Source organism: Emydura macquarii, unplaced genomic scaffold, assembly GCF_026122565.2.
Source record: "Emydura macquarii macquarii isolate MOO-44397 ecotype Brisbane River unplaced genomic scaffold, CSIRO-AGI_Emac_v2 contig_1566, whole genome shotgun sequence".
Classification (NCBI taxonomy): domain Eukaryota; kingdom Metazoa; phylum Chordata; order Testudines; family Chelidae; genus Emydura; species Emydura macquarii.
In genome coordinates, this window is record NW_027131703.1 from 135,212 (window position 1) to 148,035 (window position 12,824).

Below are 12,824 nucleotides of genomic sequence, written 5' to 3' on the forward strand. Positions count from 1 at the left end.
GTCTGTGATACTAGTTTAGGTTCTGAATCCCCACCCACTCAATCAAGAGCATAGACAGAGCTAAAACTGAGGGCAGATTTTCTGCTTCATTCTGATGTAGATTATCTTCAGCCCCAGAGCCAAGTCTGGACCAACAGCCTTTGACTAAAAGTCTCTGAAGATACTCGGGAGTGTCACAGGGAAAGTGTGCCCATGCTACACCTCTAGCTAAATCTTGAACCCCCAAGTGTAGACCATGGGTCTACCTGTTCCCTCTATATTCTGGGGCACCGCTAGAGGATCAGGGACAGAGAAGACTGATTCTCCTCCATCTTCCAGAGCATAAAGGCTAAGCAGAATCCAGCCCTTAATTTTTATTCAATTCATATTCATCAGGACAAGTATAATCCAGATTAAACCTCTACTAAAACCTACCCATGCCAGCTCGCTCTGAAAATATAAACTTCACGTTCTGTTGATAGGGCTCTTCAAAAACCTGAGCAACAGGTGCCATCCCACTGGGCACTCTCAGATGTATCTTCAGGTATTTTTTAATTTCTTCTCCTGAATCACCGGAAAAGGAGACTTTGTATGTGTCAAAGGCCGTAATAACATAAGAATTGTGAGCCTTGGCATCACAGAAGATAAGAAACCTGTAATCGGCAAAGCTGGAAGACTGCGCAAAACGGAAAAAGAGGGACTCCAGTTGTTTGGAGACTTTGTAAACTAATTTTTCTGCACCAAGCAAGCAATAGATCTTTTTGTGTCTGGAATCTGGGGAAAGAGCTCTCCTCACAATCAGTTCAATGTCTTCTTCCTCTGTGTCAGAGGTACAGACCAGCACCTCATCATACGTTGGAAGAGGTGCCCTCTCAGAATGCCTATAGACTGACAGCAAGCAGCGTAACATCTGCTCTTCTTTACATGTGATAAGGCAAGGCTTCCCCACATCCAAACCTATTGGTAAATTTCTCTCAATGAGAGCGGTTTCAGGAAATGTCAGGTATTTCAGCATTTCACCGAAAACATCCAGGCTGATGTACTTGTCTGACACCAGGCCAGTGAGCTTGCTGCAGTAAGCGTTCCAGAGCAAATGCACCTTAGCATGGATAGAAGGCAAACTCTCAAAGGAAGTGGCCAGTTCATCTGTCGCAAGGCTTTGGAAGGCAGACGGATCCACATCTCTGTTCCTGTTTTTAAACTTCATGGACTTCTGCAGAAAGGTTTCTCTCTGCTCATCATATAATTTGCTCAGCTCTTCAATCTTTTCTTCTTCATCGGCATAGTCTAAGGCGAATTCCATGAGCATTTGCTCTGTAATAGCTGAATTTGGCAGGTAACTCTGCAGAGCTGCCTTACCCACTGATTCATCATACCCAGACTCAACCAGACTTTGGATAAGTTGAGGAAATTTAACAATGTAGTCATTCCAGGACACCGACTGATCACCTTTCTCAGATATATCAACAGATTCTGCAGGAGTTTCAAGTGCTCTCTTTAATGCTTCTCTGATATCCTCTTCTTTAACATCATGCTTGAAAATAGAAAGCATATTGAGAACCTGTGGGTCTGCTTGTCCTTCATGCAGTTTGGCTAACTTGCTACACAAATAGAAGAGTTGCCGTGCAGTGAACATGTTTAGATGGCAATAATTGTTCCTTTGAGTCTCGAGATATTTCTTCCACTCTACAAGGCAATGCTCCATGACTTTGCAAATGCCGTCTAATTCTTCCAGGATGGGTTTGTTACTCTGAACAAGGATACCAGCTATTCCAAACTCTGCATAGATTGTTACTTTGCGTTTGGGGTCACAATAAACTTCAGCTTTCCAGTCTTTGAAAAGGATATTGCCAATGCTGAGAAGTTGCAAGTAGAGCTTCCCAACCATTTCAATTTTTTCCAGGATCTGTAATGTGTCAAATACACAATGGGAAAGTAGAATTTATAGAATACAGCTTGCGTTCAAGATCATTAGGGCACTATGAATGTTATACTTTCTTCTAAGGATCTTTAGAACTTAATGTGAGTAATTTGAATAATTTGGTTGTCCCAAGACAAATCCCCACTTAATCAATCTCTCTTTTTACATCTGGTAACCAGAATGCTGACAGGAAAAGGATCTGCTTTCTATGGAAAATTTAGATTTTTCATAAAAAACTAAACATCTGGGAAATACAATATTTCTATTTGGATATCCTGCTATACTGCCTCATGAGAGTTATAGTTCAGTTGTTGTCTCATGTCCCTGTTCTCCTCTATGGGCTGGGCTCCTCAGTTGGTCTCCATCTCCCATGATGCAACCATTGCCCCTTGCCATGGGTGGAGACCATGGCACATGATAGGAGATGTAGTCCAACCAGGGAGCCCAGCCTATAGTGGAGGATGGGAGCATGAGGCAACCAAACTACAACTCCCATTAGGCAGTTCAGTGGTATTTTGAGAGGAAGGATGGCCCAGTGGTTTGGGCACTAGCCTGAGACTTAGAGGACCCATTTTTAATTCCCTGCTCTACCTCAGACTTCCTGTATGCCCTTGGGCAAGTCATTCAGCCTCTCAATTCCCCCTCTGTACAACAGGGATAATTGCCTTGCCTCCCAGAAGAGTTGAGAGACTGAATTCTTTAAGATCTACTGATAAAAAGTGCTATATGTTAATCAGACTATTGGGGTTTCAGCTGAAAAATTTTGTTTTTTGATTTTTCACCAAAAAGTCAAACTTTTCTCTGAAAATTTTAAATGAAAACAATTCCCCTTCCCAGTTTTGTTGAAATTTTCTGTGGGGAATTGTTTTCCCACCAGCTCCACTCAAGAATCTCTGCTGAACTCAAAACAGCACTACTACATTTCTAAAATAGCCAGGACCCAGCCTTTTAGGGACTGATTTTGGTAGGTGCTGAGCACGGACTACACAACTGAGTTAGTGACAACTACAGCAAGGAGAAGAAATATTTTGGCTGAAGCCTTTTTTCACCAAAAAAAGCAGTTTCAGGTCAACTAAAACCTTTCATGACCTTGTGTCAAATTTGTCAAATTGTTTTGGTCATAGCCCTTCCTCCCAAAACCCCTAAAACTGAATTCCAAAAATCTGTAATCATTTTGTTTATATTTTTCCTAAATGAAACTTTTCTATTTTGAAAATGTACTTACATTTTATTTTTAAAACTTAAAAAACATTTTTAAAAGCTCAAAAATGAAATGAAATGTTGTATTTTGTGTTGATCAAAATGATTGATCAAAATGGTTTGACACAAAATGAATTTTTCTTCAACTTTTTGGTTGGCTGAAATTTTTTTTAAAAAAAAATCATTTTGGGTTGACTTGAAAGATTTTTCTTTTTAATTTTATTTTTTGGAAAAGCCAGTGAACAACAGAATCAGTCATTCACGTCGCTCTAGTTAGCATTCAGTCCTTCTGACCAGTAGGGCCTTAGTGCTCTGTTGATCAAACCCAACATCTCTCTCATTTGGTTGCCTATGGCCCAGTTCTCCAGTTTATCAAAATCCCTCTGAATTTTAGCTCTATCCTCCAAAGTGTTGGCAACCCCTCTAGCTTTGTGTCATCTGCAAATATGATCAGAATGCTCTCTACTCCTACAGCCAGATCATTAATATAAATGATAAGCAACACCAGACCCAGAACAGATCCTGTGGAATCCCACTTGACATCATTCCATTAATAGATACACTTTGTTTGTGGTTGTTTAATCAATTATGTGTTGTTTTTTTCTATACCTATGTTCACTGTCTTCCTGCCATGCAGCCACCAAAGTAGGTAAAACACAAACCAAGAGTATCCCCATGTCACCAGTATGTTACAACCTGGCCCAGTCCCAACTATACAGCCCCAGTCTGTTGCAAGAGGACCCAAAACACAGAGCCCAACATGTTTCCAAACCAAACAAGTCTGGGTTGAGCCTAGCTATTGTCTCTAGCACTGGGGCTCTAAGGGCTCACTTCTGGGTCCAGACTTGTGTTTGGTGCCCTTCCATGGAATATGAGACTCCCCAGTTAAGCTACCATGTACCTAGAAAGAAGTGCTGAGACCTCTCGAGAGAGAGCAGGTCAGAAATGTTCTTGACAAAACATTTTTTCACCAAAAAATGCTAATTTGTCAAAACCAAAACTGTTCACAAAACAGAGCTGGTTTTGATAAATTTCCCAACTTAAAAAAACATAGAGGAAAAAAGGTTCAAAATTAGTGAAACATCCCATTTTTATATTTTTGAAACAAAAAGTTCCAATTTTTTTATTTCAAAATTACTTTTTTTAATGTAACTTAATTTACATAAAAAATTTAAATGAAAAAAGATCAAAAGCAAAACAAATGGTCTTGACAATACTGCAATAATACATTTTAATTGACCTAAACTTAAAAAAAATGTTTTGGATTTTTGGTTAGTGAAAAATTTGGACATTTCAATGTTTTGTCTTGATTTAGGTAGGGAAAATTTTTCAAAATGTCAAAAATTCTTATAGGATGGCAAAACTATTTCCCACCCAGCCCTCCTCCCAAGCTCCCCCAGTTGTCTGCTCACACCACAAGAGTTGCACCTGGTCTGTGGCAACTCTGAGTTTGTGTTTCAAAAATTTAATTTCATCTGGAATTTCCTTTTTTGTCTTTGTTCCAATTTGGAATGAAAACAAATTTCAAAATATTAGAATTTCCCATGGAATGGAAATTCCGAGTTTTGATCAGCTTTAGTTCCTACCTTGGCCTCCTAACACTGAACTAAAGGCACAAGACAATCTCCTCCAAAACCTCAGTTCTTCATCAGGAGAAATGTTGCTGGAGAAATAGAGCTTCCCATCGAAAGGAAGCACAAATGAGTGCAAAAAGCTTGTTTCCTGCTTAATGCAGAGATTATGATTTACCTCCAGAAACCTGTTCACTTCTTCTCTTCCCTGCTCAGCCTTTGTGGCTATCAGCATGAGCTTGTTCTGCAGCTCAGTGAGCTGAGCCAGGCTGTACTTCCTATAGTCCATCTTGTCTTTCTGGTTTCCTTGAGCAACCTTTTCAGCGCTTTCCTCTGGCAGCTTCAGTGAAATGCAATTATCGAGAGAAGGCTGGAAAACAGTTAACAGAGATAAATGCTGCTGTGCTTTATCCTGTGGGACCCATCAAGGCCATGCACCCATCAAGGCCAACATAAAGCATTTCAGAATCTGTTATTCTGCAAGGGATTTAATCATAGAAATGTACTCATTTCATTTTACCAGTGCAAGACAGTAAAGGGAGAAAAATAATTCTAGATCTTTGATCTAGATATTATGTACAGAGGATATGCAGAAGCAATGAGTTATTTGGGGTGCTATGATTTTTGGGACCAACTTAAAACATCTTAAAGGAGCCTGATTTTCAGACATATCCGAGCACCCATCGTTAAGATGTTTCAAACGGATATTCAAAATTATTAGTCACTTCTGAAAATCATGGCCAGATTCCAACTCTGGGGTTTTGAGCTTCTAGTCTGAACCAGGCCAAAATGGGGAAAAGGGATGATCCTAAGTCCATAGACTCAGTGACTAATGAATTTGGGGGCCCAATCTGGCCTCTTTAAAGGGGGCTGATTTTCAGACAGTGCTGAACTCCACTTATGTTCATAGCACACACAGAGAAGTTAGATAAAAATATAAAACACTCTTGCTGGAAGTTTGCATCATGACACTACTTTATTTCTTAGAATTCAGAATAATATGCAAGGATCCTAAACACAGAGAAAGAGAGAGGCAAAACAGGCTGCTCCGTAATGCAGAGAGCACAACTCATTCCCCCTTGCTCCAGGCTGACTGTCTCCAGACTGACTCTGATCACATGCTTCTCTATAGCCTGCAAGCTGGATCAGGAAAAACTTCTGAAATTTAAAGTGACAATTTTAACAGAGTTTTCAGCACACGACAGCCCCCGCCCTTTAAAACTAGGCCCCTTTCGTGTGGCTCAAGTTGGGCAGCCAAAGTCACTTTGAAAATGTGGGCCCTTGTATTAAATTCTGCTGAACTTTTACCTTGAATTTCTGAGGTGTGGAGATGATAAAAATCCCTTTGCCATTGATGGCCCTGGCTTGAGACATTGAGGAGCGCTCCACAGACCCATGACAATCATGGACCATTTGCAGCCACTCTCTGTTGTGACAGGAATCTTTCTATTAAAAATAATTAATGTGTTAGTGCCAGAAAGAGGAGCAAAGCTACCTATCAGAATTCTAGCGCATCGCTTGCTGAGATACCGATAGTACCCCAATAACTATAGTGCTCGCTCCCCTCCCTGTCTCCTTGAGAGAAAGAACCAGGCTCATTTACAATGGCAAAGATAGCGAGAGTGGAGGCGGCGCACTGGGGTTCTAAAAAGCACAAATGATATATGGGCATACATTTTGTGTAAGGGGCTAGAGTGATGCTGAGGTAACATTATATATGACTATTACATTCCCTTTTTAGGTCACCTCAGCTTAACTCTCTGCCAGAGTTCTCTTTTCAGCATTTATCATTTTAAAAAAGGATTACACCACTTTAAACCTACCACTTTCCAAGTGAGGACACAGTTCTATAATTGTGCTTATACCAGCATAATTATTTCTGCACTGGAAGAAGAATAAGCTATACAAGTAGCATTTTTATCTTTTTTTTTCTCATAACCATTTCTGACTTTTATGCCTCATTACATGTACTTACTTAAAATTTCTCTTTACAATTAATAAACTTGTTTTATTGTTTTTTTCTAATCCAATGTATTTAAATTGAAGTGTCTTGTAAACTCCATTGGGGGTAACAAAATGGGTGCATATTATTCCTATTAAAGAAATACAGGCATTATATAAATTTGTATTGTCCTGGCGCTGGGCAGTACAAAATATACATTGGGGAGTGGGGGGAACCTAACACTGGAAGTGTGTTGGTCACCCTGAAATATAACCAAGTCTGGTAAGAGCCAAGCTGTGGCTGGTTGCAGCACACACACAGAACTAGCCCGGAGTGACTTGCAGGCTGGAGACTTTTGGGAGCAGCCCAAGCTGAAGGCTGCAGCAGCAAAGCACTGGAAAAGGGCAGAGGTGACACAGCGACTCAGTCTGGATTGTACTCTGGTATATCACAGTCACCAAAACAAACCAACAAAATGAGTTTTGATTGAATAAAATGTTTCATTTGACCTGAAACAAATTTTATTTGTTTGTTTGTTTTGTTTAGTTTTGGGTCATTCTGGGGTCTTTTACATCTTTTTTGGTTTTTGTTTAAATTAGCTAAATTTTAAAATGAAATTCCATTTCAAAATGAAAAACCAAAACACAATGTTTCAAAATGATTCAAACAAAACATAGACATGTTAACAAACCATTTCAATTTTGAAAAAAATAAACTTTCCTTTTTTATTTGGCCAAATCTAGTCACCAAATTCACCCTGAATTCACCATTTTGGTGCCCTCAAATGCATTTTTCAACTAATTCATTATTTACCATTTTTTTTGCCATGATCTATTTAGGTGCCTAAATCCCATTGAATTTCAATGAGACATTAGGATCCTACGTGCCTAAATCACTTCTATATATGTGACAGGCTCCTAAATCAATTAGACATTTCTGAAAATTTTACCCAAGGACTTAATAATAGGATGAAAGACATGTAGGGCTGGGAAGGACTTCAAGGGTTCATGAAGTCTAGCCTCCTGTGTTGAGGCAGGACCAAGTAAACTTAGTCCATCGCTGACAGATGTTTGTCCAACCTGCTCTGTCCTCCAAGGATGAGCATTCTGCAACCTCCCTTGAAAGCCTATTCCAGACCTTAAATAGCTAAAAAACTTTTCCTAATATCTAACCTAAATCTCCCTTGCTGCAGATTAAGCCATTACTTCTTGTCCTACCTCCAGCAGACATGGAGGACAGTCGTACAATTACCTGTAGACTGTTATCAGGTCTGCCCCTAGTCTTATTTTCTCAAGACTACACATGCCCAGTTTTTTAACCTTTCCCCATAGGTCAGGCTTTCTAAACCTTTTGTCATTTTTCTTGCTGTCCGCTGGCCTCTCTCCAGTTCATCCGCATATCTCTTAAAGTGTGGCACCCGGAACTGGACACAGTATTCCAGTCTCACCAGTGCTAAGTACAGAGAACAATTACCTCCCATGTCTTACAACACTCCTGTCCATTACAACGCTTCTGTTAATACACCCCGGAATGATATTAGCCTTTTAGGCAACTGCATCACATTGTTGACTCACATTCAGTTTGTGATTCACTATAACCGCCATATCCTTTACCGCTGTACTACCATGTTGCTAGTTATTCCTCATTATGTAGTTGTGTATTTGATTTTTCCTTCCTAAGTGTGATACTTTGCATTTGCCTTGACTGAATATCAACTTGTTCATTTCAGACCAGTTCTCCAATTTGTCAAGGTTAATTTGAATCCTAATCCTGTCGTCCAAAGGGCTTGCAACCCCTCCGAGCTTGGTATCGTCTGTAAATTTTATAAGCATACTCTCCCCTCCATTATAGATGTCATTAATAAAAATACTGAATAGTATCAGACCTGCAGGACATCACTAGATACATCCTTCCAGTTTGACAATGAATCATTGATAACTACTTTTTGAGTATGATCTTTCAACTGATTGGGCACCCATCTTGTAGTAATTTCATCTAGACTTCATCTAAAGTTACTTATTTTAAAATTCCACCAAGTGTCAAGTCACAATATTGTCTTTAAGATATTTATTTTGAGCAGGAAACAGCAAAACTTACTAGCTTCTTTGGAAGTTTATTGTCATTTGCCACAGCATCTCTGATGGGACTTAGTGCTGAGGAAAAAGCTTCAAACCCTGATTCGGGAGTCAAGTCGAATAAAATGGGAACAGAGGCAGAAATGGCATCTCGGAAGAACCTCACTTTATCAATGTCCATGTCATTTTCTCCTGCAGAAATGGATGCCAGCTCCACAAATGTAGAAAGTTCCGTTTTGTCTGCAAGAAGAAAAATCCAGCAATTAGTGTGAAACGAGCAATCTAGGAATGCTCAAGGGTCTATAAATAATGTTAATTAAAAGTTGCAATGTCTTTGCCCTCTAAAGATGAAAAATCCCTCTTGGATTTGTTCTTTTTAGACATGCCAATTAAACCAAATAAATAAAATCACAGGTCTAAGGGTGGTCAGAAATTTTCCATCAAAACATTTTTTTAGAAACAAAAATTTTTGTGCAAATGTTTGCTTTCCTCGGAATTTTTTTATTTTTGATTGGAAAACCAAAAACTTGGAAACATTATTTTCCCCCCCGTTTTTTAGATTTTTGGCAGTTTTGAACCAAAAGATTTCTTCCAGTTTATGAAGCTGATATTTATTTTCAATGGAGGAAAAAAACCAACACTTTTCAAACATCTCTACTCATTTTCACCAACAGTACAGGCACCTACTCTGGCAGCCCACCTAACATGCTCAGAAAGTGTAACATTATAAGTTCAATATATAACATCTTTCCTACTGACCTTATAAAGGGCTCTGCTCTTGGACACCTCATGACATATGGGAGAAAACTATTTTTCTCATTTCATAATTCCCTACACTAAACCAATGCCTGTTCAAATGTTCTTCACTATACATATAAATGTCCAGCGACAACCTGTGGCAGTGAGTTCCACAGTCTCATCATTAGTTTCCTTTACTAAAGAAGGAAGGAAATTGCTGCACAAAGACCTTGATTATTTTTTAATTAAAGTCATAGAAATATTGAAGAGAACCCTTATGTGAAAACAGAACTACAGAATTACCTTTAACATAACCTGATCTTTAGAAAGGCCATGAAGGACCAATTAGGGAAATTTTCAGCAATATTTTATAACTGTTATAATTCATACAAGTGAAAATTCACCATATACATTACAATAACAACCCTATATTTGATGCACAATATGACTTTCAAACTCAGGCAAGTAGGGGTTATGCAATTGGCCCTAAATTCTTACTTAGCTTATAAATACTGGTATAAAGTGTACCTTTTATGACAGTTTTGATCCAAGAGGTAAAGTCTTTCTTTGCACTCTCAAGAAGTTCCTTCAAGAAGTCAAGCACACCCTCAGGGATGTTACTCAGAGTATCTTTAACCTTCACAATTTCATCAGTCATATAATCAAGAGTCTTATCCTTGAAGTCCTCATCTTCCTGTCAAAATACAGAATGAGAACTGTGTTTCTTAGCAAAGAAATGAGACAACCATTTATTTTAATTAACTTATTGTTTATGTTGCAGTAGGAACTAAACAAGCACAGAAAAAAAGACTGTCCTTGCCCCTAAAACTTTGTTAATGCAGAGTTAAGGTTGCCCCGTGTTGCCTTGCACCCTTCTAGAATATGGAGAATGGCTAAATACTAAACTCTGAAAACCAGGAAATCCAAAATTAAATATATGCCACTTTCACTATGCAGTCTTAACTCTGCTCCCTAAAGCTGGCAATAGTTAATGTAATGCTGAGGGAGCCTATAAAAGTCTGCACTTTGCTCAGCTATAGTTAGTTCTACTATTATGGATTTTTGAGTGATAATAAAGGCTGATCTATACACAAACATACATTTGGTTTAACTAAATCAGTTTCTTAGAACTGATTTAGTTATTTTAGTGAAAGTATGTTTGTGGACACTTATTTTGGAGTAAAAATGGCAAATGTTGATTTAGCTAAAGTCACTTTCGACTTGACCCACTCTGATCCAAGAAAAGGACTGCTCATTGAATTAACTAAATTGGTTCTAACTCACACTCTTTGTTATTAACATGACTAAAATTATTGCAAAAATGCCTTATGCCCTGAACCACAAAGAGGGTTCCCAGCTTTGAATCCCTAGCAGAGATAGGTGTCCCCATGCAGCCCCAGTTTAGGCACTTATCTCTGAGAGAGGGTCAGGGCCATCACACACCCGTGTTGTAGGCATCTCCCACTGGCTAGTTTAGGTAGCTCCCCGCCTAGTGTGCTGGCTTTTGTGAATCACATTTTCATAGGTGCCTGTCTCTCTCCACTCATTGTACAAGTAGCCTGGGCATCTAATCAAGGCTATGTGGATTGCTGTGTTGTTCCTGTGATTTTCAAGTACCTAAAAGTTAAGTAGCTTTGCGAATCTAGGACTGAGAGTCTGTGCAGCACCTAGCGCAAGGGTGCAGCGTTCGGTCTGACAGGGCCCTAATCTCAGGTTAGGGCTTCTAATAGCTACATAATATCAAAAAATAAAAAAACAATTAATCTTGCTTATGACATTTTTAAATCCCTGGAACTCCACTGTTTTCCATGGAGTCGCTCCATGCTTTCATCTGGGTAAATGAGATCACAATGAGTAGATGTGTCAAACGAGACTGCATTTGTCTAACCAATTAGTCTAATGATATTTATGAGAGTCCTACGTACATATTTGGTCAGGTCATCAAGGAGCTGGAAATCTCCACTGAGTCCAAGTATTCTTCGTAGCTCATCTATCATTTTGGCTGTCTTCACCACCGTGGAGAGTTTCAAGTAGTTATTAATCTTAATCACTGCGACCTCAGCCCACTCAGACTTGCTGCTGGATTCTCTCTCGCTCCCCTCCATGATTTTAAATTCCTTTCTAAGCAGCTTTTCATCAGTTAGCAGCTTTCCAAACTGTCTCTCAATTTCACCTAGGCTGATGGAATAATCTTTAAGGCGCAGATAGGTGTCTTGAAAATTGTCCATGGCCGGGATGTAAATGTTTTTCTGCACATCATCCAGGGAAAGAAGAGCTTCATCTGGGAAATAGTCCTTGGCAAATTCTGCTTTTAGTTTCCACAGTTTCCGGAAGAACTGGCTTTCCTCTAAGGTGTGAATTTTTCTAACCATGTTGTCATGTTTAGCAAGTGGGTGCGACTGCAGATCTTCACTTTTCTCCTTTCCTCTTACGGAGTATTTCTTCACCAGCGTCTGATTCTTAATGCTTTGTTTAATGGCAACACTTCGTTCCATGGCACCTATGTCAACTAAACAGTGTGGGGATATAGATTTATGAATATATAATTAATAGATTCCAAGACCAAAAGGGATAACCGTGATTATCTAGTCTGACCATTTGTGTAACATAGGCCATAGAACTTCCCCAAAATAATCCTGTTTGACCCAAAGCAGATCTTTTAGAAAAACATTTGCCCTTTAAATGGCCATGACAACTAGATTTTTATATGAACATTCATAGTTCACATAGTTTCTCAATAAAATAATGACAGTTATCTACGATAGCAGCTAACTATGGGTTGCAGAATCATAGGGGGTCGGACAGTAAATATTAAGAATATAATTAAATACAGAGGGCTACACTGAAAGAATGTTAAAGTTGCAAAGTCAAGCATTCAAATATTAGGAAATTCCCAGGATTGCAAAGAAGACCTTCTAAATGTGAGTTGTGTGTAACCACTGCAGTGACATCCGACTCAGTCTGCAGAGAGCCTATGACAATCATTCTAAAAGGAGGAACTGCTCAAAGTATAACCCTTCCACAGAGGAAAATTCTCAATCTAGCCATAAAGTAGATTCACAGAGGCAAGAAACGATTATTCTGATCTTCCAATCCAGCCTCTGGCATAACCCAGGCCAGAGAATCTTCTGCAATGACTCCTGCCTCTGGCTCAATAATTCCTGGCTGAGCTAGATGGAGCTTTGAGAAAGAGACACCCCATCTCTATTGGCAGACTCCCAGTGATGGAGAATCCACCCTATCTCTAGTAGAGCTGTTCCAATGGTGAATTTTCCTCACTGGTAAACATCTACAAGCATTGACCCGAGGAAGGGATTGCTGGGAGCAGAGGGTCGCCATTCTGGCCCCTTATTCCCAGCCAGAATTTGCCTCCCTTCAGTTCTCAGCCAGTGGATCTG

The 12,824-nt window shown here is 39.4% G+C and overlaps 1 protein-coding gene across 4 annotated transcripts in view; it reads right to left on the reverse strand.

Annotated features, from left to right (window-relative positions):
• Positions 1-12,824, reverse strand: part of LOC137157787 (E3 ubiquitin-protein ligase rnf213-alpha-like) — a 213,110-nt gene that overhangs the window by 118,806 nt on the left and 81,480 nt on the right. For all 4 annotated transcript variants that reach the window (XM_067555196.1, XM_067555197.1, XM_067555195.1 and 1 more), the window contains 6 exons: positions 11,352-11,935; positions 9,955-10,120; positions 8,711-8,928; positions 5,980-6,117; positions 4,850-5,041; positions 415-1,885 (listed from right to left, as the gene is read on the reverse strand). In XM_067555196.1, coding sequence (XP_067411297.1) covers positions 415-1,885; positions 4,850-5,041; positions 5,980-6,117; positions 8,711-8,928; positions 9,955-10,120; positions 11,352-11,935 — 2,769 coding nt within the window. The remainder of the gene's footprint in view (positions 1-414; positions 1,886-4,849; positions 5,042-5,979; positions 6,118-8,710; positions 8,929-9,954; positions 10,121-11,351; positions 11,936-12,824) is intronic.